At 41.1% G+C, this 26,438-nt stretch overlaps 1 protein-coding gene across 3 annotated transcripts; it reads right to left on the bottom strand.

Annotated features, from left to right (window-relative positions):
- Window positions 1-853: 853 nt before the first annotated feature.
- On the bottom strand, window positions 854-24,713 carry baiap2l1a (BAR/IMD domain containing adaptor protein 2 like 1a). 3 transcript variants are annotated; one of them, XM_053854290.1, is made up of 14 exons: window positions 24,494-24,713; window positions 21,292-21,367; window positions 20,980-21,066; window positions 12,180-12,241; window positions 11,409-11,480; window positions 10,991-11,125; window positions 9,876-10,028; window positions 9,644-9,787; window positions 8,464-8,587; window positions 7,218-7,434; window positions 4,724-4,783; window positions 4,488-4,644; window positions 2,668-2,708; window positions 854-2,570 (listed from the first exon to the last, which is right to left on the bottom strand). In XM_053854290.1, exons 1-14 carry the CDS (start codon window positions 24,542-24,544, stop codon window positions 2,498-2,500), a joined length of 1,452 nt encoding a protein of 483 aa, XP_053710265.1. In that variant the 5' UTR covers window positions 24,545-24,713; the 3' UTR covers window positions 854-2,497. The 3 variants fall into 3 exon arrangements, with proteins under 3 accessions (XP_053710265.1, XP_053710266.1, XP_053710267.1); XM_053854291.1 differs by having other exon boundaries at window positions 4,488-4,641; XM_053854292.1 differs by lacking the exon at window positions 2,668-2,708 and having other exon boundaries at window positions 24,494-24,712.
- Between the last annotated feature and the right edge of the window lie 1,725 nt (window positions 24,714-26,438).

The following is a 26,438-nucleotide window of genomic DNA, read 5'->3' as shown; positions in this document are numbered from 1 at the left end:
AGCGCTGCTACACAGCACATTTCAGGTCTACACCGTGTCGTCGTTGTTGCTGAGGATGATTGAGATTATTCCGTAGTTCATCCCGGCAATTTGGGTAAAATTAGACTGCTAAACTTTATTCAGACACTGGTGTTACAAAACGAAGACAAGTAAATGAATAAATAAATAGCAGTTGTCGCATAACAGTATTATCTTCAATACTACCTTTGAAAATTTGGATGTCTTCAGAAGCAAGAAACTTACTTCTAGTCCCTAAATGTGGTTAAAATGTCGGTTGTTTTTTTTTAAAAAGAAAAGCATGATAATGAAATGCAAAAAGGAAATGTACTCATGAATATAAAAGGTTTTATTCGTGAGCATATAATTTCCCATTTACTCTTCAGAATTCAACTATTTCCCTTCACATTGTGTCTCTATGGAGAATTCCATCCACCAGCTTAGAATAAGCAATTCCACTGACCGCGATCAAATGATATTCGGATTGGCATCAGGACACAGATCATGATCACCCACTTACCTTTGAGAACAAGTCACTGAAGACTGCCGAGATTTTTCAACTAACCAGAAGGCGTACTCCCACTAAAGATACTGCCTAGTTCAATATCAATCTCATTTTGCTTTTAAACCTCAAAACAACTGAAGTAACTGCTGAACAGAATCATCAGTCTGAAGGTACAAAGTGCAACAAAATTATATTTTATGGTTTATCACTAATCAATACAAAATTCCACATTTTAATATTCTAATAAACACGGCCAGAACCAGCACCAATGGAAGTATTTTTAAACTGAAACGTGATTATGATTGTGGGATATTGCAGCAGAAAGACACCCAAGAGTCGGAGTGAATCATGTTTTATTAAGAACCCGAGGAGCTATCCATCAACACAGTGGTGCAGCACTGAGGGAACATGTCGTTATGATCTGGTCATAGTTTTTACATTCTGAAATACATTGCAAAAAAAAAAAAAGTCCTCATAAAATATTGAACACTCCGCATATTTCAATCAGTTATTCAACATACCCACATACAAGGCGAGTAGTAAGGTACATCTTATGCAGTCGTCACTAAACTGGAGTGAAAATATATCTTTAATTCCAACACATTTCAACAGCTACATCCCAACCCGTGAGGATCCAAGTACAGGAACTGATGTCTTATTCTGAAAAGGAAATCTTCACAGAAAGGAATCTTTTTGTATATCATTAAAATATGACGTCTCTATATAAATAGCCTGGTGTGAAACAGACTTCATTTTATGGACAAACCCTCATCCAACACATCATGCTCTCCCTTCATTCTCACAGTATCAAAGACAAATAAAGTTTTATTTAAAAATAAGATTTTTTTCAAAGCAAGTCAGGAAGACACCTGTTTTCTGTCATCAGCATCAACTCAACATATCACCATTCAGAACGCCAGCATCTGGCTTACATCTGGAATCACTTCTTACATGTTTCTCACCATCCGTGGAGCCACCTGGCCACTTGAAAATAAGTCATCTACACACAAACAACATATTTAGTTTCATGGAATCTAAGCCAAGCCATGCTACAATGCATCCCCCTCACTGAAGCCCAGACACAGGAATCCTCTTTGTTTAAAAATATGTTGTGAAATATGTAGATGAAATGCCAAATTAAAACATAAAAACTTGCTAAAATAATGGCTGCTACATAATGAAAAAACACCAGTCCATTGGTTCTCATTGTACTGCAATGACCCCCATTACATTTGGACACTTCAATAGTTTTGGATGTCTGAGACCAACTATAAACTAGTCGAATCTTTCACAATAACTGAAATTTTGTGGTGTATTTCTCATCAGCCAATGCTGTAACACCACCTACACTTGTTTGCAAACTTTTATGACTTAAAATTATGCAAACTTAAAAGTGTTTGTTCAGACGCAGTGAATATCCTCCAGACCCATATACTCACATATGCACATATAGTGTGGTAGCAGATATCAGACTCCATTTCAAACCAATCAATACATTCATTATTTTTGATAAATGAAGCAAATAGAAAACCAAGTTTCTACACCATAATGTGGCAGAGAGAGGATGTGACAACTTGGTGCCCAAGTAATGTCATGACCAAAGAAGAATTCCCCATCAGTGTGACTACTGATGTTACTGTATACACTTGAATACATTATAAAACCTGCTGTAAAGGGGGACCCAGTGTGGACTGACACACTGGCCAAACTCAGATAAGATAGATAGGAGCTCTTGTTAAGGTACGATGGATGAGAAGGCGTGTTGACCATGACCATGATGGCCAAGTCCAACAGATAGGCTGGTGATGACGGGGAAAGTTGTCATGGAGTTTGGCAGTTTATTTGCTTTCAACTACGACGTCACAGATGCTGGGTGTTTTCAAACGTTTGTAACACGTATGAGAGTTGCGGTAACAACAGGTTGTTTAGCCGAACGCTGAGACAGACAGACATGCAGGTTGGGGATGTGAGACGTGATCCTTCTCCTCCGCTGCCTTAGATGACTGGTGCTGATCGGTCATTGGTGACGGTCGGCCTTAGCTTGACCGTTGCAAATGGATTCCCCCCACTGTAAGAAGAGAACAGCTCAGATCCGCACCGACTCCACAGATGATTATTTAGTGGTCAACACGGGACAGATTTGTTAGTGGTGTTAGGTCACTCACCCTAGAAAAGGGGCCTTTGCACTGCCATTGGCTAAAGAAACCTGCCGTGATAAAAAAACAGATAGAAAGACCCTTGAAAGATACGACACACACAGACAACACGAACCACCCCAGTCACCACAAGCCCACACCCGCCTCCTGCTGAGATGCGTGTCGCTCGACTGGTTTGATCAGATTTCCCATCAACACTTGTTCCCCCACTCCTCCTTCCTGCTCACTGCAGTGGACTGTTGACACACACCCTTGCTGCAACACTGGAATTTCAATCTAGAAAGACCAATCTTTCTCAGAGCACTCCCAGACAATAAAGTTGAGGCACAAACACTTCAGTGATGCGCCTCAAGTTAACAACCCAGCATGCAGTATGTGCTCTGTGAATAATAAAGATAACATGGGAGTCAGAGTGTGTGTGTGTGTGCGGTTATTTTCATGTTAGATCATGCATCTACAAATTCACCACTTATTCCACATGCACAGATATAGAGACAGTTCCACACAAGTCAGCATTGAAACAACAACAAAACTGATAACAAAGAATACTACGATAACGTGACAAGGAAATCAACTGCAGTTGAAGGAGCTTCAATAAAAACAAATATGACAATCAATTTAAAACATACTGTGATCATTTCATGTCACGTTTTATAATGTATTGAGAGGATTCTTGTGTTTATGACCCAGCAGAACCTGCTGCTGCCGATTTTGGGGGACATTGAGTACAGCTGCAGCCAGAGGAAGGTGATGATGGAGAGAGAAATAGGTCTGGACAAGTCTGCTGGCTGCACATTTGTTCATCTGTGTCAGCTGAATAAATCCTTATCATTTCCTCTCTCTTGTTCTCCTTCCCTCCACCTCTCTGAGATCCAGCAACTTTTTAGGGGATTAGTGTTCAGGGCGTGGGCACGGTGGTGAGGGAGAAACTTGATAAGTTGCGATTAGTCACTCCGAGTGTTCAGATTGTTTGATGTCATGTCTGTTGGGCGTGGAATTGAAGCTATAAAGATATCAAAAATGGGACACGTCCTGAACCCATATTAGGACACGGAAACAAGCACCTATTGTTCGAGTTCAAACATTGTGGTGTAGCGATAGATTCGATATATATATATATATATATATATATATATATATATATATATATATATATATATATATATATATATATATATATATATATATATATACATATATACATATATACATATATACATATATACACACATATATATATATATATTTCTCTTTCTTTTTAACCCACTAGTGAGATCACTTGCCCCAATTATTGTCGCACAGTTTCCATTAAGTTATCAGGAGGAGACCATATCTGTTTATTACATATCCTCCAGGAACCTTTGACTCACAATTATTTTCAGCCGGACCTCTACAGGTTCGTTCACACTGGGTGTGTTAGACTTGTTGACAGCAGGTGATTTACATTCAAAGTCAGATTGGAGATGTGAGAAAGTGGCACAATAGGAGAGGATGAAGTGGTGCGTCAAGATACGACTGATATCAGTGGGGGTCAGAAGCAAAAATAAAAATAATAATAATACAAATATTTTGGGCATAATAGTGTCTATAGTTCATTAACTTCAACCTGGATCATTTTTCTCCTTGATAATCATTTACAGCATACCAAGTTCCATTAAGTCCATTGTAAGGGCGACATGGCTCATAACTGCTGAACAAAATCAATAATTGTGAAAAAGTGAAGACACCTCTTTGTTGAGTAACTACTGTGGGGTTATACAATAACTAAATCATCACATTTCAACAAATACACGACACAGAGGAAAGAGTGATGGACCTCCGGTACTGACTGTGTTCTGTTGCAGCAGCGTGGGCGGAGCTGCTGGGCGGCTGTGAACCTCATCACTGTAGTCTGGCGGCGGCAGCAGCACGGGCTCATCTTCCTCCACCTCATGCACCGGCAGACTTGCCACACTCAGACTTCGCACCGGCGTGTTCGAATTGCTGCTATGATGCCAAACATGAACATGAGTTCCATAACTAGCCATCAAATCACTTGCTCTTTATCCATAGGGTGGCGTCTTACTTGTTTGATAGGAACGGCTCTGAACATGGTCTGCAGTATGATGAGGGAAACCAGCCTCGTCTGAAACCAAACATATATCTTAACCATCAGTCTGAAACACAGCTGCAACAGGGAATAACTTCAACTGGTCATTGACTGATGATGAAAAAAAAAACCCCTTCCCTTCCCGTTTCTTTCCTCAAGCATTGGAGATGTGTGTTCATCATAAAATGCACAAATGGCTCAAATAAGGTTATGGCTATTGTTTCATGTGAGAAACAAAACCAGGCTTACAGGGGACCCCCTCAAAATTTGACTCAATCCCAAATGCAACCATGAAAAAAACTTTTTTTAGGTTTAAAAAGGTGTGACTGCATTAGACAGATTTTAACAAGATTGTTGTTCAGGATTCAGGGAGACAGCTGAGGTGCTGGATGGTTAAGCGGAACTATCAGAGACTCAGTGGTGAAATGGTGAAGTTCAGGAAAGTATCAGGAGGGAGCAAAGGAAGCAAAGATAATGAGGGATAGCGATGAATGAGACTGGAAAGCAACGAAGAGAAATGTGAATTCAGAATGCCTGGCTGAGAGTTTTCAAGTGAAGAGAGAATGATAGGAGGAGAAACAATCCGAGTTGGAGTCTCACACAGCAGAATTTCCACTGAAATCATTGTACATATTTGAAATATTTCTTAGAGTTATAGTAGGTGTTATGAACAATTGCTATGATGTCTTGCACGAAGATGTCTTTGTGTTCACACAGAGCGTAGAATCATGAGCAAAAGCAGCCATCAATCACGCCATCATGAAGCCCAAATGTTGACTTGGGCTCTTCCCTAGACGACAAGCAAATCTGTGTTTATGTTGACAGCCAACTGGAATGTGACGCTAAAGTGTGACAGGATGTTGACTGCAGGTCGCGGAAAGAAAATGACATCAAGTGAAGGCTGTTGCTAAGAAACTACTGTGATTTATTCTCGTCATTTTGGTTTCTTGAGAAACCACCGCTTAGTGCATTTTAAATAACTGCTCTGCAGTCCGCTTCTTACATGGAAGGACGAATAAGTAGCGCAGTGCAAGTTCCCTGACATAGAAGTCTTTGTAAATCTAGAAGTCGGAAGCCACAGCAGAATTGTGATGCAGCAGCAACAGAACGCTATAAAACGTGACCTGCTCTCAAAATACACGTTGTGTCAGTGAGAGCATTGTCACATTAAAACAACAGACCTGTGCAGCAGAACATTCCTCACCGAAAGCTGAACACTTCATCCAGACCAAACAAAAGACACTCACAATTTGGTGGAAAGAGTTTTCTTGCTTCAAACTTGTATGGATGGAGCTCTATTGTAATTCATTCTTCTCTTCCCACCACCAGTTATCCACCTGTTTTCAGGGCAAAACACTAAGGTCCAAGTGCATGTGTATGTGGAGGGGACCATATGAGATCATGGGGACATTTGGCTGGACCCCATAAGAGTAAGACTCAATTTCAGTGAGGATCCCACCAACTAGGAAAGTGCTTTGGAAGAAGCAGCAATAATGAACAAAAAAAATTAGTAAAAAAGTAAATAAATACATAAATAAATATAAACAATAATACTAGAAGTAGCTAATAAATAAATAACAAAAAAGGGCTATACACAAATTCCTTAGTGTGACGGCCGAGTGGAAGAAGCTGTTCCTGTGACGGGAGGTTCTGGTCTGGATGGACCGTAGCCTCCTGCCAGAGGGAAGAGGAACAAACAGTCTATGACCAGGGTGAGAAGAGTCGGCTCTGATCTGACCTGCACGTCTCTGGGTCCGGGATACATACCTGTACAGGTCATGAAGAGGTGGCAGTCTGATGAAAGCTTCAAAATAACTGCGTCACTATAGTTAGGTTTAAGTTTGGTTCAGAGTCCTGGTTCAGGTTAGCCTTTGTTCTGGATGGTTAGGTTTAGGTCAATAAATAAAATAAATAAGTAAATAAAAATAGATACTGTTTAATTTCAGTTTCACAAGCGGTAAAAATGGAAGAAAATGGAATTACAAAAACAAGGTAACACTGTGAATGAATATCTATCATATTTAAAATGTCCTGTATAGGTCGACCATTATGTTTTCTCCTATTATAATATAAAATAAAATCCTCATGCCCCAGCAAAATATATCAATTGACCATGATCCCCATCCTAGTTCGATGGACTTTGATTTCAGGTTGTTGTTGTCATGCAGAAGAAATCTCACCAGAGAGATAGTGACTGTTAACGACTGAGGTTTGGAACATACCTAACATTGTCTCTGTTTACAAGCACGATGTATTAGTGAAGCAGAGTATGAGATAGCACAATGGAGAAACTCGTACTTCCAGCTGAGAAATGCCAGAAATGCCTGTGTGTGCATGCTTGGGCATTTTTGCAAGAATGAAAGTACAATTCCTCGGGTGTGAAGAGACCAGCTTCAGAGTTTGCAATATTGTTTCACTTACTGAATCTAAACAATTGGCCTTTTTATTGTGTTAAAAGCATCTCACTTACTGCCCAGTCTTCTCCAGTTCCCCGTAAAGCCAGCCGTCTTTCTCATCCTGGATCATCAGTGTGATGATGTCACCGTCATCGAAGCTGAGGAGCGTGTCGTTGTTGCCCGCTGTGTGGGGGAATATGGTCTGGACCCGCACCAGTTTTCTGCTCATGTTAAGACCGGATGACTGGGATGTGGACCGGGACAACGACCCTTCGCCAAGACTGCCCTGGTCTGAAAAAAAAAGAGTGAGAGAGTGAGGACAGACTGTTGAATTCCAAAAAAAGCACAGCAACATAAACACAAACTGGACAAGGGGCGTGTGCCTTGCCTTGCCAAAGACAGGAGGGTGATCAGGTGGAGAAACGACGCCTGAGGGTTCTGTCTTATCAATGACATCCACATATAGGCCCATTGAAAACAAAAGTCTTATCTCAAGATCACAGCATCCTGATGACTTACTTCCTGTTGTGCATAGCGGAGGTTCCAGATATCAGCGAAGTCATGGAAAGCATTTTATTATCTGCCAAAATGATGAACTTTGTTTTTGTAATTGCACTTTCATATTTGTAATTGCGACTCCATTTTTGATTGTTTTTGCCCTTCAGGACCACCATACTTCCAGTTAACAAATTCCTCGCTTTGTTTAAATTTTCCGTGGTCAATTCACTAAAAAAAAAAGATGGAACTAGAAAACCACTCTTCCTTGTCCCATTTCACAGATTTCCTAAAACTCCTATCCTATGGAGAATTTTAATTCCTCCCTTTATTCTCAGTCCTTAACCCTGAAGCTCAAGCCTCAACCTTAAGCCCTCAAAGCCAGGTGTTAAGGGCTATGTCTGACTGTGGGGGCAGCGCTCAGTAAATCACACTTTGCACTGAAGTGTCGCCATGACAACTGTTGGAGTTGGCTGCACTTGATACCATGGCCAACATAAAGAGGATACATGTGAGAGGTGGGTAGGAAACTCAAAATCAGTCTTGCTCCTCAACTTAACTTCATAAGAATCAGTCCTTGCCCTTCGAGGGAATGCACATTTTTGAGTTTGTGGACTGAGGTTGGGGATCAAGGAAGGAATTGCAATTCACCCCAAATCCATCCATAACTTTTCAAGTTATTTTGAACAGATAAAGAAACAAACAAATGCAATAGAAAACATAGCCTCCTTGGCTGTGATAATAAGCGGAAAAGCCCAGACATGCCTTCACTTTCAGCTGTTCCTGCAGTATTTGTTTAGTCCGAGCATTTGAAGAATCTTGTACCTGAGTTGCGGTCTGACGGGGAGGTGAGAGGAGATCTGGGCTCTGGGTTGAACATGTTAGCGAGAGGACTGATCTGGGCCTTCAGTGGAGGAGCCGGGGGTGGAATCATCGAATCCAAATTGTTCTACGAGGAAGAAGACAGAGGCTGAAAGTGAGAGTTCACACACAGTAGCCATACTTACCTAAGCACTTCACACTTCACAGATAAGAACCCAACAAAAGGAAAAGAAAACATTCGCGAAAATCAGGTTTTTGAATCGGCTCATCTCAGAATGTGTGAATGTTTCCTACGAGTGGAAATATCACGAGAAATCTAATCAGGAGATGGCATACACAGTGAAGACTAGATTTGGACGGGAACCATTGACATTTCAAAAATCCGATTTCAGACAGAGATGTTTTAACATTGGATAAGTCGACATTTCAAAGGTTTGAAGTGATTTCCGCTGCTGTATACAATATTTAAGGCTAAAATATTCAAATACAGAGGTCAAAATAATACAAGACGGGTTTACATTAGGTGATACAAAACCAATAAACTCATAGAACACTTAGTAAAGTCACTCAAGTCATCCAACCCGTAAACTTTGGTAAAAATGAGCTAGTTGGTTAAGGTCAGCTGTAGTTATTAAAAAGTCCAAGGTCTCATCTACAAAGCATTATTAGTACATTCATAAGACATTATAAGTTATTCAGCTTTATGGATGATGCCATGAAAGCTTGCGATCATGAACTTAAAACAAGGTTTCTAAAGTACGCATTATCTTATGAATGCACAACAGTGAGCACTAGTTGAAAAGCTACACTCACCTGACTAACACAACTTGTCATATGTGCCATTGCGCTTTTGTTCAGACATGCCCCCCAGTGATTTTCTCAAACTAACAAAACCCATTCATACAAGTGGGATTTCATGTGTCATAGAGAAGTAGTGTCATAAACACAAGTCAAGACTTGTAGGTTCATCATCAGCTGTGATGAAACACTGAGCCCATCAACACAAGCAGTGTTTGGTCATCAACAGAGTAAAATATAAAGTCAGACTCCTTTCTAACTCCCAAGCTACAGTCAGTTTCACTCTGACACCCTGCACTCAAATCTTTGGCTAACTTGTGTATAAGGTAACCACACATCAACTCCAGTCCAGTCTGTAACCCCCAGTGTGATAACACCCCCTTACCCTGTTGTGGCGGTTAACTTGTGGCGATTGTTCTGGCGGTGTGGACAGTCCATCTATCATGGTCATCACTGTTTCTGGCACCTTGCTGATGTCACTGCACTTCTCCTGCCAGCTAGGGAGCTTGGCTGCCAGCATGTCCTTGGCCTGTATTGACCACAGATGTAGCAAGATCATTGGAAGTTCTAAACTGAATGTTTTGGAACAGCAGACAGACTTAGCTGGTGACTCTCACCTTGTCGTGGAAATTGCTGATTTGGTAGGAGAACATGTAGTGTTTGTCTGCCAGGAAGCAGAAGCGTCGCTTTTCTTCCAGAAGAGCTTCTTTGCAGCCATCAGCAATGAACTTCTGCATGTCCACTTTTCGGGATGAAATAGTCTCCACATACTGCACACAGTTGATTCAATTACACACATCAACACATCAGCTGTATAGAAGGTTTCAATTGGTTTGTTGAAGGTCATTTTCTGGTTAACATAAATGAGGGACTAGCCTCAATAACATCTGAAAATGCATTGTTTGGCCAGCACTCCTATTTTACTGCAAAGCTTGACTCAACATAACTAACTAAAAAATCTATTGCAGCACCTGATCTTCCTGTGAGTCATTTAGGGGTTCAGCACTAAATATTTACCTTATTTTCATTTACATTTAAATCTGTCTTCAAAAACCCACTGTATCTTCTTAGGAGTTGATGACTGAGAATAAATATGTCATTCACCGGTGGTGATGGTCTCTCAGATCTGAGCGCAGGAAATGCATTCCCAGGAAAAAGGGTGAGCCGAATTTAGAGAGATATTTATCCAATTATGTTCAGTATGTTTAGTTCTTGTACCTGACAGACTGTCGGGGGCAGAAAACTTTTTGAATACCATCTCCAGCACTTATCAGTAATGTGAAAAAAGGGTTCCTGCTCTCTCTCTTTCAGGCTGCCATGGTGATGGTGTCTCTTAGGGCACTGACAAAGACCCTCTGCCACTATCTGCTCTCATTTCTCCGTCTCTCCCTCTCGCTGTCAGGAGCTGAATCGAGTCCCTTCATCTGTTATTGTCACACCGTTTTCAATCTCCCTGCCTTTCTGTGAGAGAGCAGTCCAACAGTGCAAAGCTAATACTTAAAGAAATCACACTAGAAGCTGGGAATTTGGCCACATTTTTCTCACATCTACAGCTAAAAAAACATCAGAATGCAGAAATTAAAAGAACCATCTTAAGCTTTGTTACTGAATTTTAATTGATATATGTTCAAAAATGCATACTTGTAAACTTTGTCCAGCAAAACAACTACACACTATTGTAAAAAATTGACATAAAAACACAACTAGAGGACCAACCGCATCTGGGTCTCACCTCGTTCTCTTTAATCTCATACTTGGACGAGTGCTTCCCCTGGCTTTTCCTGCGTAACTTCTTTAGGTCTGTCTGTGAACGCTCCAGGGAGTCCAGCTTCAGCTTGTGCTCCGACTGGTAGCGCTTGAAGGTGGCCTGCAGCAGATAAGAGACAGCTTAGTGCAAAGTGCAAAGCTCTTTGTCATCTTCAGGAAAAGTTGTTTTTTTATGCATAGCACTATTTAAATCCTGCTCAATTTAAAATTTGATTCAAGTTAGATTCATGTATGAAAGATCACATGACTGAATACCACATAAATAGGGTATAACATTTTGAGCGTAGAATTTTTATGGTTGGCTTTTTCCGTCATGGCTGGAGTTGTTTTAGGGCCAAACACAACCTTCTTGGCAGCCACAACAAAAACACCAGGCCACTCACATTCATGTATTTGACATCCATCTCTGTCTTCTTTTCCAGCTCAATAATCACCTCTCTGTGGAATCTCTTCAGCTGCAGAGAGAAGAACACATAAACACACCTTAACTCTTGTTGCAACACAAATCCTCACAAAACGTTTAAAGCTCTCCGAGCACAGCATGATTCTGTCACGTGGCTCAGAAGCAACAGGACGATAAGAAAGGAAGAGCGACCTGCTGGCTTCCACTTATCAGCCAGTTAAAGTTAAAGATCTACAACTTTCGCCTTGTGCAGCTATAAATAGCTTAGGGTGAAATTCATGGAAATGAAACTGAGCATATTTACACTTCCATTGTTCGACTGTTTACGCACTTCTTACACAAGGCAGCATGTTACATGTTCTTATCATCATAACACAACAGATAATAAGAGGCATTCACAGTATTTCAGCCAGGGGCAAATGCTTAAAGCAACTGCAACTCTAGAGACAAAAATACCTTATTAGCTCTTGTGCAAAAGAGTCAGTATCTTACAAAATGAACGGAATGGACTCAAAAGGTTGTGGGGGTTAAAGATGAGTCATTACCTGCTGTCAACTCAGATTAACCACAATTCAGAGCACTTCTAGAAATGACAAGGTTAAACAGGGGGTAGTAACAAAATGGTTATGGTGATGATGTTATGTGAAATCACAGTTTCATCATTGCTTGTCAAGCAAGGTACAATACAATAGACAAAAAAAACTCCTCTTTCATCTCAAAAATATACAACCATTAAATGTTGTTTACGTACATTCTCTTCCAGTTCATAGTGGATTTTCCGATGGGCCTCAGCAATCTCAATCAGAACCAGACCTGGACAGACATCAGGGAAGAAGAGAGTGAGTGTGATAGTAACTAATGTTGGAAATCAACTGGTTAAAAAAAAAATTCAAGAGAAGAGATATCAATGTTACATTGGACCCGAAGTATCGCAATATTTTGCTGTATCAACCTTTCTGGTAGGAGAGCTCTGGCCTCTACGAAAGTAATTCAATTAGAAAATGCTGGGCGAAGACACTGATCGAGTGATTTTCAACACAAAAGCATGATGGGTAAGACATGTTGTAAATTCCCGATTGGAGCAGGCGCTGCCATCTACGGCGCATATTCCATCCATGACTTATCTCCATTTAATATTTGAGCAGGTGTCAATGAGAAAACTCCACGAAAGGTCAGGTACAGAACAGTCTGCATTCACATATCACTGATAGAGCCGGGTACCACACCAAACAATAGCAGTGAGTCAATACAGTCAACAAAAGTGTGCAATTGTAGTCAAGCGGTTTGTAGTGCTAGCATTGACACAATGGGGTGAAATCTAGACTCAAGGTTTATTACAGGACACTGCTCTGCTGAAACCTCAGTCCGGGACACCTGACATGAAATGGCAAACATGAGCAGGCAGCGGATACTTATTTTGTCATACAAGTAAGCTGCTATTACTTCTAACACATTATTAACACTCAATGTAGATAATAGACAATAGAAGCAGGTTTAAGGTTAGCCACTCACTCATCAAGAGATTTCAGGTAAATTAACTCTGTGAAAGAAACCCCTTCAAAGTTAAAGAATGTGGTGTTTTTTAAGTGACAAGCTCAAGACGAACACGTCAGCTCTCCACCCCAAAATGGGCATGCTTGACCCGACACATGACATTCCTTCAGCAGTCAGAGAAAACAAGCAAAGTGACCCACCAGCACTGGGCTGCACTTCTGCTGCATCCAGCTACAACAACATTGCCCTCTGAAGGTCACCAGAACGTACTGGTAAATGCTGCCTTTGTGCCTTCAATGGGAGGGGTGGCACCGTGTGTTTGTATAACCCTAACAACAGCCCAGGCTGCGCTGGATGAGAGGGAGGCCAAGAAAGGACGGCGGGGGGGATTCACAGCGTGCACCTGCAGGGTTCACCTTTGGTGTTAACAAGGTGTTAAAAACCTGCTCCGTGGGCTGCTGTGACATGACAACATGGAATTCTCGGATGAAAAGAGGCGCATGATTCTTTCCCAGAGGCAAACAGTGACAGGCCTCCACGCAAAGAAGCCTGCAAATATCATCTCCATGGCAATAAAGAGGAAATGTCCCCTATATTGTGAAACAACAAAAGCATGTGGGTTGTTATTTAACTTTCTTGTCTCTGAAGAATATATCTTATCGCTAATCTTTGAGTGTAGTTTAGCATTTAAACACAAGATATGGTGAGCCCATGACTTGAATCACGTTTTTATCAGCGAGAGAGGAAAAGCATATCAAAGTCTAAAATGAACTTCACCTTGAATATATTGTTACTTAAATATATATATAATAAGCTTAGCAGCGCTTTTTTCTCTGAGTAGATCACCATTTGCAACCAAGCTAAGCACTGATGTCGAGAGAATATTCTATACCTCAACGCGACATCCAGTACTGCCACAGAGATAGTATTTGAACCCAATGATACTAGCTTGATGAATCCAGGATGAGCAACTACATTCTGAAATAAAATTTGATTACACCGATGATAGAGGATTGCGTATTTTGCATTCCAAACAGGTGATGTCTTTTATGAGGTTGAAACTGCTTCATCTAGTCCTCGTGATTTGTCCATGGAGGCGGGGAAGTGTGATGAAATGTGACCATTCCCTGAGTGAGTCAGGATCTTAATCATATTAATGTTTGTTCTAGTGGGGGAGAGTGTTCCACTGTTGCTACAGCTGAGGAACTTCCTTTGTGCAAGTGCAGCGTTTGAAGAATGATTCAAGTGAAACCCACTCAGCTGAGTATGACTGAAGGCATCCCAAGGTTTTTGTCAAAATTATACTAACAACAAAAAAATTACCAGCACTGTGAAACTAAGCCCCACGGAGGGACACATAAAGGAAATATAATCGAACTCCATGTTTGGTATATATGGTCTGAGCAGTAAGAAGCTAAACATATGTAAGAACCAAAATGACTGCTAGCATTTATTAGAAAACAGACTTTAGTCAATTCAACATCATTAGCAGTGTTGATGGACTATCTGGTTTGGACAAGTGTAACATGTTCTATCACAGCAATGTCGCTGCATCTCTGCAGCCGACTCCTCTGTGCTGCAGAGATGCACAGAGCAGCATCAATAGCCTAGCAATTATTGTAGAACTTATTGAACAAGATTAGTTTCTTGCTCTGACGTCTGTATCGGCTGCCAACTCGAAATAAAAGTGTAAACAGCTGTTTTGGTGCTCACACTATGATCGCTGTTTGTATGCTCCTTATTGAAACAGGCAGAGTCATGATGTAAGAAAGTTAGACAAGAAAAATCTTTTTTATTCAATGTTCATATCCTTTTGTTAGTCCATTTGTGAACAGCCTGTCAGCTGCTTCCTGGTGTATCTCACTTGCTGAATGACGGAGTTTGAATCCTTGAGCTGCCTTTGCAAGTATGTAAGTAAGATCGATCGTGCTGTGTATACTGCCATCTGTGATTACACTGTTTCCTGTTTCGCCACGGTCCTTCATCATTAACAAATAAACGTGGGAAATGTGGGATGGGGACCGGGAAGCATCACAACAGATGCACAGCAATTACAGTCTATGACCATAATTGAACATTTTTCAGTTTAAATATATTATTTCCTTTGGCATATAATACGGCTGCAGCGACTTACAACACAGTCGACTATAATCGACTATTAAATTAGTTGCAGATGAGTTAATTTGGCATCATTATTGACTTAGCACAATCCACAGTTGGAGAAGAAATGGCTGAGGCGACGTGACCTTTCACCTCTCAAAACATCAGAAGCAAGGGACCAAGAAAGGGCACATGAAAGAATGCATACTTTTCACTCCACATTTTTATCAACTAAAGTTCAAATGTAGTGATATAGTTGACACTGTACATGTGTTTACAACACTTTACATCCATGTTTTATCAGTATTTATACTAATAATTCTATTTATACACTACTGCTGCAGTGTCGTCAACCTGCACATGTCAACTAATAGGGATAGGGTAGTTGGTGACCTGTGGACTGTCAAAATATTCAAAATAAGCATGTAACACTATACTTTTGGAGGTTTTGGCAACAGATCAGTTCCACTGACAGCTCTTTTGATTTAAACCAATGGATCTGCCACACATTGTGAGGGTGCGATATTTCATCCCTGAGCCTCGAGCATCTGTAATCAATCATTGTTTTATTAATGCAACAAACAAACCATGGCACTCTCATATATTCGATACACAAACAGCTGTGTGGTTGAATGAGACAGTGACTTTTGAGGCACAGATCTATAATAGCTATTAAATGTCTGATAATGCTGAGGGAGCACTGGAGAGGACAGAAGATATATATTTTTGTGGAATTACTGAAGTGTGACAGGGTTTTTAATGCTGCGGTGCCACGGTTTACTGAGCCGCAAGTGAGTCCCAGGTCTCTTTAGAGGTCCCATGGAGAAAATAATCTAAGTTCAGTCGACTCACAGGTTTATGATGGGAACAGAACAAACATTTAGGAAGCATCAATGAGAAATCAGTGGTGGCTGACCAGAGGAAAACCAAAGCTTAATGAACAAGCTCAGTGAAGTTTCAGTGAAATGTATATAAATTTGTACTTCGCTATTCACTCATTGATATAAATCATAAGACAACAAATGCATTGAAGCTGCAGCCCTGCCATCCTGTTCCGATACTATATATAGCTTGACAGTCACATGCAATTGCATTCATTTAAATCAGTCAGTTTTGAAGAATAGGTCACATTTGGTTTGAGTGTACATATAGCCTCTGCCACTCTGTGATAGGTGAATGTCTGCATGAATGTTTATACTGTAACAGAGCGAAACACTGCTTCACTGTTGAGAGTTAATATTTTAAAAATAAATTCTTCTTCCCAATTTTCTGTTAAGCATGTGCCATCCTCGTCTGAGTGCTGTTTCCTCTTGTAAAGCTAAAAAATGCCTTTTTCAACCACGGTCTGTCAGGTTTTTTCATTGCAGAGCAGTGTGTAAAGCAGGGTGCGCAGGGTCATTTGATGGAAAGTGTGATAGCGGCCATATCTGATCTTGTGGACTCACAACAGCCGATTTCTCACCTGGCCGTTCACGAGGGACAAAAGACTAATGTCCAAATCCAGCTTTCCGGATTCACTTGTGTGTCTCAACTGTTTAAGTTATATACATACATCTTCAGTTAAGGCTTACCGTCCATTGCACAGCACACAAACCATTCACACACACACACACACGCAAACCTAGGGACAATTCTAATGTGTCCAATTAACCTAGTGAGCATGTCTTTGGGCTGTTGGAGGAAACCAGAGTACCCGGATAAAACCCACGGACGCACAGGGAGAACTCACAAACTCCACCAGAAAGAGCTCCAGCTGGATTCGAACCCTCAACCTCCTTGCTGCGAGACCCATTGTCTCACTGTGCCGCCCCTTCAACTGTCTTCTTCTTAAATCCCACAAAATGCAAAAGCAGTCTTTATTGATTTTGAAAACAGGTGACAACATCATGCCGCAGTCTCTGCCCTCGCTCATGGTTACACATTTATCTTGAGCTCGAGACCCTTCGGTGACCTCACTGTTCTACAGTCCACCAAAGCAGGGCCTTTGTGTATTTCCAAATCTAAACAACCAAGCACGTGGACAGGACAGTGCACCTCAGCTCATTTGGACTGACAAGAAAGTGGACCTTTGACTGCGAGACATTTAAACCCCCAAGTCAGGCGTCTATACGGCATTAAAGAGCGCAGTGAGACACTCCTGTTTAACAGCAGAAGACATGATATGTAGGTCAAAAAAGTTGGAAAAGGAGATTGGACCCAGTATAACAGACTGTATCGCAATTGGATTTGCAATAAAAAAATAAAATAAAAAGAAAACTGACTGGATGAGTCAGTGTTCCCATTTGGTTTGTGTGAGATGAAATTATTCATACCTGAAAACATTGAATTGACTGTCAATTTAGAAAAACAAACAGGATCTCTGTTGTTTTAAACTGAAATCAGCAAGCTTATGAAAAGTCAAAACCTCTGTCAGTGGCAATCACAGAGTCATTTCTTTTCCACTCTCAGTCCTTATTTTCTGGCGGAAGCAAATGTCTGGCTGACATTACCATTTTCCCCAGAGATGTTCAATATTTCAGACTATTATAGCAGGGTCTGAAACAACAGAATCGGGAGAAAAGGTGGAAGGGGTCCAGATTGTTCTATTCTTTTCCTGGTCGAATTATCATTCTCTAAATATACCTGCTGCATTTCTGAGTAAAATGGCAACTCCCAGAAGGGCCTGGACTGACTCAGGAAGTTTCTAATTGTATACCCTCCAAAAGAAAAACCCCAATTGTTTGCTCAAAATGATAAATGACTGTTAACTGAATATTCAGCGTCACTTGTGTGTATTTGTTTCAAACAGTGGTTGCATTTTCAATGAACCGTTTCATGCCATCATCATAAAGATACTTGATCGTGGTTAAATGCTACGAGAAAAAAACCCCAAAAACAAGCAAGCCATGACCATGTTTACCAGTAAATATTGGTAGTCAAGTTGTGAATTCTGATATGTCAATACATTCTTAAACACAAACAGGACTGAGAGTGTGAGTCATTGGCAGCTTTAATTCTCCACTCTCTCTACCAATCAACAGCTGAGAGTAAAAGGTTTCAAGATTACTGTTTGCCCAGCCATCTCCCCTAGCTTAAAAGGCGAATCTAAAACGCCCCTTTGGCGAGCTACTTTTAAAAAGCATGTTCATTTTGCAGAGAGATTTGTATTACTGTTGGTCATATGCTTTTAAGCAGCAGTTGAAGTGGTTAAAAAGAATAATGACAGGGCAAGTAAAGCATATGTTTCCTTCAGGCACTTTGCAGAGTCCACGTTTCCCCATTGTCCCCTTTATAGCATCAATATTAAAAGCAGAATGAAAGCAAACTGTTGTCAGATGCTAAAATTAGATTTCAGTCACAGGTACTTTGTGCAAATACTGACTTGAAGTGCTTTAAACAATTTAAAACAGGAAGGAAGTACAAATATAGTTTCGGTAGTAGCAGTACCTTCGAGCGTCTGAAAGAGATGATGACATTTTCAGATCCCTCAATTTCACAGATGGGCTGACGGATGGTGGATGTTTGGGATTTGCGCGCGTGTTTACTCAGGATTCTCAGGCCACAGAAGCCCTCCTAATACATTTTTTTCAAGGCAGTACATGCACATTTGTATATTTGCGTGGACACAAGAAACAAATTCTTATCACCATAAATGGGCACTGGCAATAGCAGAAATCTATTTATTCCCATTGATAATTACATGATAGACAAGGGCTAATTTATGGACAAATGTGAAGCCTACGTAGTTAGACGAAATTAGACTACCATAATTCCCGGACTATAAGCCAGGACTTTTTTTTGCGGTCTGAACCCTGTGGCTTATACAACAACGCACCTAATATACAGATTTTTACAGGCTGAAAAGCATCATGCTGCCAAAATACTGAGCCTCGTCTCATCAAACCAATGAAATCACAGGCATTACACTGACCTTAAAGCGCTCAAAATGCACTGTTTTCCCCACGTGTTCTCCTGGAGGACCAGAGACGAGAAGCAGCAGCTGAGACCGGCTGTGGTGTCCGGGCGAAAACAGCGCATTTTGAGCGCTTTATTGTAAATAATAGATGTGAGGAGTTCATGATTCAAGTTCAGAAAATTGCAGAGTTTGTTTCATGACTCAGTCTCCACGCTGGACCCCATTTTCAAAACCAGTTTAGAAGTGATCCTCATGCATTTTTATGCACCAGTGACCTTTCTATGCCGGAGACAGCACCACTGCACCCGCAGCTTATAGACCCCTGCGGCTTATATATATGAACAAGATCTATTTTCCTTCTTAAATTTAGCGGGTGCAGCTAATATTCTGGTGCGCTCTGTAGTCTGGAAATTATGGTAGATATTACATTACACAAGATGAAGACAGACACCTGAAACTTCAATCTGAGCAACATTTATGCCTCTGTTTTTAGGTTATAGAGTAAATGAAGTCAGATATACATAGATTTATGGGGAGCTCATTCAGCAAACTTTCATAAAGGTGTCTTTGAAAAAGCAAGGAGTTACCATAAGAGCACTTGATTGTGCTGTCATAAAACACGTGCTTGCAGTGTTAACTGACAGGTGTGGCGTCACCAAACTGGATTGCAATGTTGCCCCTGCCGCCAGTGACACTGTGCCAGCCAGATCAAACCTTCAGTCTGATGGGACCGATACAAGCATCCAGCTGACCACACTCCCAATTGTGTCCATGTTAATCAGGAGCTCATTTATAAGCATTTGGCATCAAACGTACCTGACCTTTAATTCCACAATGACGCAGCCAAACAGCTGAGTGTTTCCACACATCAAGTATAAAATGTCCATCATGCTTGAAATAATGCAAATGTCACTTTCAAGGAGGAAACAACAACAGACTTCCAGTAAACCCTCAGTGGAGTGACACAGCAGGAAATTGGGAAGGAGCAGTCGTAAAAACTAAAATACCTGCAGATGATTGATAGGACATATTCATGCTCCTGGTCCATCAGGCAGAAAGAAGAAGGCTGAAAGAAGCTATTTAGTTAAGATGTGATTTGTGTGATAATAATTAGATCAAACTTTGTTTTTACGTGTGTGTGTAGTTTGATTTATCTATTCTTGTGAGGACCAATTATGGGAAAAACAAAGAGAACATTTGGGTAAGTTTGGCGGGTGTAGACAAGGTTAAGCCTAAATTTAAGGGTTAAAACTTCAAAATAACTAAGTCATTATAATTGGCTCTAGATTTGGTAAATTTGTTTTCCACCAGGATTTTTTGAAACAGTGGCAGCAGCGGCTGTCACATTTGTTTTGGAAGGATAGGTTTGGGGTGAGAGGCTGGGAAAAGCTTCGCGTCAATGAGAAACCTGACAATGTACTAGCAAAGAAATACAAATTTGGGTGGTGTGTTAAGGTAAAGCCTTTAGGGGTCATTTTTACATTAGGACATCAGGACATTTTTGCCTAATATTCTTTTCTAGGCTGGGAAGAGAATTTTATTCTGTTTCGCTAACACTTTCTCTGTACGACAACTGCTGCCACTCCAATGGTGGGTTTAGGTCCATAGTAGACTTGCAGGTAGTTTGAAAGTAAGTTGTAGAAAAGTAAGTAGTTGACATCACAAAGTCTGGAAGAGCAAGACATTCCAAGTCGTTCTAAAATTCAATGTCATCTATCATTCTGACTATCGGGAAGGAATGATTGGTTTTGTTCAAATGGAATCTTTTTTGCAAATTCATGCAGTTCTCTTAGTTTTCCGTCATGCCACCGACAGTTAATACAGTCACACCAGATTACTTCCATGTCATTAACAACTGGGAGGATTAGAAGAGAATTATTACTGAATTATTGTTGTAATTATTATTACACACTTAAAAAAACATTCTTCATGTACATCATTCAGTTTACATACCTACAATGTAAATTTTAAAAGTTTAACATGTAACAAGACATCAATGTTGCTTTTTACGAGATGCAACAAATAAGCACAGACGCTTCATCGCGCTGCGTGTGGAGCTTACCCAGTTCTTTGGAGACGGGAGACACAGTGGCATTCTCGCCGATCTTTGCGACGGCATCAAAATAAGCCTTTCCTGCCATGGTCATGGCTGCAGGGGAACACAGAGCAGCTTACGTGATTCTCACACATTCATTCTGAACTTGGACTTCCATTACCACAAAGTTTTTAGTTTTTTAAGCTTCATGTTCAAGCATCAAGTGTGAGTGTGGTATAGATTTAGAAAAATGTTATTAATTTATATTTTGACCAATGCCAGCTTCTTTGGGACATCAACATTGGTGAATTGTGTTATATATATATATGACTCATTTACCTGAGACAGACTTCTCATAACTCTTCCCGAGGTTGACCAGATTCCTGAGGCCAGGATTAAATTGTTCCATCACATTCTGTCGGGAAAAAAAAAAGAAAAATACACAGATCAAACCTCTCTCCTTGTGAATACGTCTTATTTATGTTTGTTCATGAGATTTGGTAGTATTCATTATTGTATATAATTTTTTACTTTCCGCATCTAAAAACAAAAGCTGAAGCATACACTGACTCATTGTTACTAAAACGAAGAAAAACTGAGCAGGGTTTTAGGCAGACAATTGGTTAGCCAGGATGGTGACAGCGGTGGTATTTGTGTATTATTTTACCTTTATAGACACACAAAGCATTTAATGCACAATAACAAGGTGCAAGAAAACCTTCTGTCAGTATTGTCAAACTAATTACACAGCAATTCTAAACTCCAGTAACACATTAATGCTGTTACTTTAGCATCTACAACCTCAGGGGGTGCGATAATGAGCAGAGGTTAGTACAATGTCTTAACTTTATTAGCGTTGTCACGGATCCGGAAACGAGTCGTTTAACTCAAGCTGTATGAATGTTTATTTCAATCTCCTTCAATACATTGAAACGTGTTACGTGAAAAGTTATCTGACAATTATTTCACATAGCTTCTTTATGTTAAATTGCATATAATTCAGTTAACATTTGTCCTTACATTATAAACACAGTTTGAAAAGGAACAGAGGGAAGAACAGCGAAGAATCCCTAATTGCCACTTTCCCTCATTTGTTGAAACAGTGGTTGTGTGTAGATATGTGTAAAGATGTGTCTGTATTAGGGTGTTTGTATTGGGTTGGATGTTTTTACAAGTAAATTTTGTGTCACTGTCAGTTGGTTGTGTGTTATTTCTGGTCTTTTTTGGTGTTTCTGTCATTGGTTTAGAGTTACGGTCAGCTTTGTGTGTGTGTATTAGATGCCCGTGTGCTTTAGTCCTTGTGTTGCTAACCGCCAGTTATTTCTGATTCTTGTAGCCTCCTCTCCAGAGTTCAAACAGTCTTTGTAGATGATCTGGTCCCAGCCCATTTCTGGCTCTAACCATGAGTAACAAAGTTTTTCTCTCTACCTGCTCAGGTAACTTCAGTAATCTTGCATTAGCAAACAGTTGGTTGGTATGTGGTCTGTAATCTGCCATACACATTATTCTAATAGCCTTCTACTGGAGCAGAAGCAGTGACCTTGCAGTGAGAGTCCCCCTCATCCCTAGTCTCCATGATGTTGACCCTAATGGTCCGAGGATTGACACCAGTGTCATTTCTACTTAAACATCTTGCATAACATTTTAACTGAAGGGTGATCTCTTTGTCCTAGCAGGAACAAGGTTAGCAAATCCCTCTTGTATGAAAATGTGTATTGTAGTTATTAAATGCTGGCTCTTTGGGAAATTTGGGGGAAGTTTTATCGGCAGTGATGTTGCTGAACAGCACAATACTAAGGACAATACTCGATGTCAGTTGAAGGATTGTCACCAAAACCGATACCCTTGTCCTAATGTGATACCACCTAGCAAAATATACATCAGTACTGGCCTGTTTCCACACCAATCCAGCACTGAAAACACCATTCTTCCCAGGACCGTTGTGGCCAGCTGTTATTGAAGTTGATAACTTTTTTCATTGGTATCAAATAAGTCATGGGAATCATCAAAATGTACAGGTATTATTGAAGTTCTGATATCGTGACAACCCTAACCAGTTGTCTAATATATCCTGGTCTTTGAGGTCACTTACCAGCTTGTCTCATGAGAGAAAACTGGTCCATAAAGTTCAACATACATCAGTAATTTTAGGATCCTATTGTTACCCAAGTGCAGTCAGCCCTATAAATAGCAGGTGAAAGACAATATAACTACACTTTTTAACCCGGCGCCTCACAGGTATACATGTATGACTCGCTTCTAAAGAGCAAAGTCCCACACTTGTGGCTGTAATTAGCATCAGGATCACAACCACCGCCCCCTCCCAACCTATCTGCTTCTCTATTGAAATGGTTGGACAATCCGGGGCTGTCTAAAGTCTCTGCTCTGCTGGCACGCCCTCGCCGGGACAATGGAGGGGCAGGTATGACTTTACACTGCGGGGAGACAGACAGAGGGAAACTGGTTCTTTCTCTAGATCAGCTGAAACTTGCCATACAGACTCTCAGCTGAGAACCACACTCGCACACAACAGCTGATCTGGAACACATCTGCACTAAGATCCCACGTGATGAGCACAAAAAACTACCTCTTGATGTTTTCGCAGGCTTATCAAGGATTTGATTGGGTTGAACAAGACAAACCACCTGATCTAATTACTGACTGATAAGGGTTTGAAAACAAGACAGTATCTGCCACGGAGACAGTCAGGCCTGGGGTTTGTTCTTACATGTACCATATGATCATAACACAGAGGGTGAGTTTCTTGGGCTCAAGTGAAGTTTGGGGCAAAGAATCACTTTCAAATATATCAATCAAAGAGTTAAATACATATATTATAAACATATTATGTCGAGCATTGCTTGACACAGGTACAACATTATGATCATTATGATGAAGATCTCATTTCAAAAGGTTCTTTTCAGCGTGGATGTGAACTAGATAAGCGATTCTCCATTGTAAGTCATTAAAAAAAGGAAAAAAGTGGGTAACATTTGTCATACTTAGGGATGACAACCAATTTGGCGTAATTGTCACGTTTTACACTGTGCACCTTTGACAAACAAACTAGCAAGTGTTTACTAAACTCCACTTTCACTTGCAAATACTGCAAACCGAATTATCATTGAGAGCGTGTGAGATGTCACAATAGCAAATTTACTGCTCAGAAGGGAAGATGAAAATAGATGTCATACCAATTGCATTTCAAAAATGTAATTATTTATTTACATTTTTTTAATTATTTTATTACAATTTCCAAACGTAATGAAATAATTAACACTAAGTGCATAACAAACATGTAATGAAAGTGTGAAAGTGTTCCTCATTATTGAATCATTAATAATAATAATAATAATAATAATAATAATAATAAGAAAAAACACGAGCTAATGGTAGTAATTCTAACCTTGAAACAACGACAGCAAACCCTATTCAGAAGTTTTGTTCAGTGGTTCTTGAATTAAATGAAATCAAAGTCTCTCTGAGAAAAATAGCCCGGACTTGAATGTTGTTCACAGCTGACTGATACTGTGCTGCTTACCTTGTATGTGTTCTCGGTGAGTTTGCTCACATCATCAGGTGCCCGAGACATGTTGCTGTAAAGTTAAACACGCAGCCACAAATAGAATAGGATATCCAGGTGCAGGAAGACAAGTAAATCCCAGCAGCCCGGGTCGCTGGCTGCGCTGCCTCTGTGAGACTGTGTCCGGGATCACTCGTGGTCAGAAAGCTTTGGGTTCGGGAGCAGCCCACTCACCGTCCACGGCCAAGGGGCGGCGTCGTGACGTCACACGGGGCGTCACATGTCGTTGAATTGTAAATCGACGGTTAGTTAGTAAGCACGTTACTCTAAAAGGGGAAAAAAACGTTTGAAACGTTCACCTTTTATAGTCCCACTGATGTAAATCGGTAAGGGCGCTTCGAACACATCCAATTTAAAGCAAGACAGTGACGCGATGAGTTGTGTCATTACCCTTTTATTCTTAGTGTTCCAATGGTGATGATGCTGGCACCAGACACGCTGGCGGAATGTTGGATTGTCTGGCTAAAGAACCATCAGAATCAGAATTTAGTTTATTGCCATTGTCAGTGGGGAGCCCACCAACTAGGAAAGTGTTTTGGAATAAAGTGCTCACAAATAAAATAAAATAAAATAAAATAAAATAAAATAAAATAAAATAAAATAAAATAATGTGGCAGGACAAAACGGTCCGGAGTCGCTGATTGAGAACGTGATGTTTTTTATTGTCTCTCGGGCCACAACACTCAAACACGTTTCCCCGCACAGCCTCTATATATACCCTCGGTCAGGACCCTACCCATCATACCTCTGGGTGAGAGGCCACACCTCCCGAGTGCCCACCACACAGCTCCCCCCCGAACACCCAGAGGGAAACACAAGGGCCTCAGGGCCTTAAACAGTTTTTTTTTTTTTTTTTTTTTTTTTTTTTTGAACCAGTACAAACAGCAAAACAAAAACTTGAACTTTTACTTGAAGTCGGCATAACGACTGTTGGGTTTTAACAATCTGCCGAAAATACTCCGTTTCTCCTGGAGCGCAACTGTTGGAGAAACGTCTTCGGCTGCCTGCTCTGCACCAGAAACTGTTGTCCTTGAGGTCTCAGCCGGGGGACGCCCACGACGCGGAACCTGGCCTGGCACCACATCTTCCCCTGTCACAAAATGAGCAGGCTTGAGTCTGTCCAGTGATATATGCTCACGACGGCCTCCCATATCAAGCACAAAACATTTGTCACCCCTCTCTAGTACCCGAAAAGGGCCATCATACAGGGGTTTAAGTGGAGACCTGTGAGCATCATGACGGACGAAAACAAAACGAGCCGTCGCCAGCTTTGTCGGCACGAACGACTGCGGAAAACAATGGTGCACCGGCACGGGGGCTACAAAAGACTCAGTTAGCATGGGACAACGAAACCCTGCCGGCCCCTCAGGCAAAAACTCCCCTGGCAGACGAAGTGGTTGACCGAACACCAACTCCGCCGGAGAGGCATCTAGATCCTCCTTAGGAGCCGAACGCAACCCCAGCATCACCCACGGCAAACGATCAACCCAGTTTGCGTCACAGAGAGCAGCACGCAACGAGGCCTTCAGAGACCGGTGAAAACGCTCACACATGCCGTTCGATTGCGGGTGATAGGCAGTTGTGCGATGGAGTTGCGTCCCCAGGGACTTCGCTAGTCCTGACCAGAGCTCGGAAATAAACTGGGAACCTCTGTCTGAAGTGATGTCAGACGGAGTTCCAAAACGTGCGACCCAAGCGAAAAGGAACGCACGCGCCACCTCTGCAGTAGAAGTGGATGAAAGAGGAACAGCCTCCGGCCACCGAGTGGTGCGATCCACCACTGTGAGCAAATGGGTGAAACCTTGAGAAGGTGGTAGTGGCCCCACCAAGTCTACGTGGACGTGATCAAACCGCTTGGTTGGAATCTCAAACGGCTCCAGAGGGGCCTTTGTGTGCTGCTGTA

Source organism: Synchiropus splendidus, chromosome 1 (genome assembly GCF_027744825.2).
Source record: "Synchiropus splendidus isolate RoL2022-P1 chromosome 1, RoL_Sspl_1.0, whole genome shotgun sequence".
NCBI classification, from domain to species: domain Eukaryota; kingdom Metazoa; phylum Chordata; class Actinopteri; order Syngnathiformes; family Callionymidae; genus Synchiropus; species Synchiropus splendidus.
This window is presented reverse-complemented; position numbering and strand designations above follow the sequence as displayed.

Coding starts and splice junctions, on each gene's coding strand:
- baiap2l1a (XM_053854290.1), bottom strand. CDS start 24,544: ATGTCTCGGGCACCTGATGATGTGAGCAAACTCACCGAGAACACATAC. Junction 21,067..21,291: donor TTATGAGAAGTCTGTCTCAG/GTAAATGAGTCA, acceptor GTTCCCCTGCAG/CCATGACCATGGCAGGAAAG. Junction 2,571..2,667: donor GCAAAGGCCCCTTTTCTAGG/GTGAGTGACCTA, acceptor CTCTTCTTACAG/TGGGGGGAATCCATTTGCAA.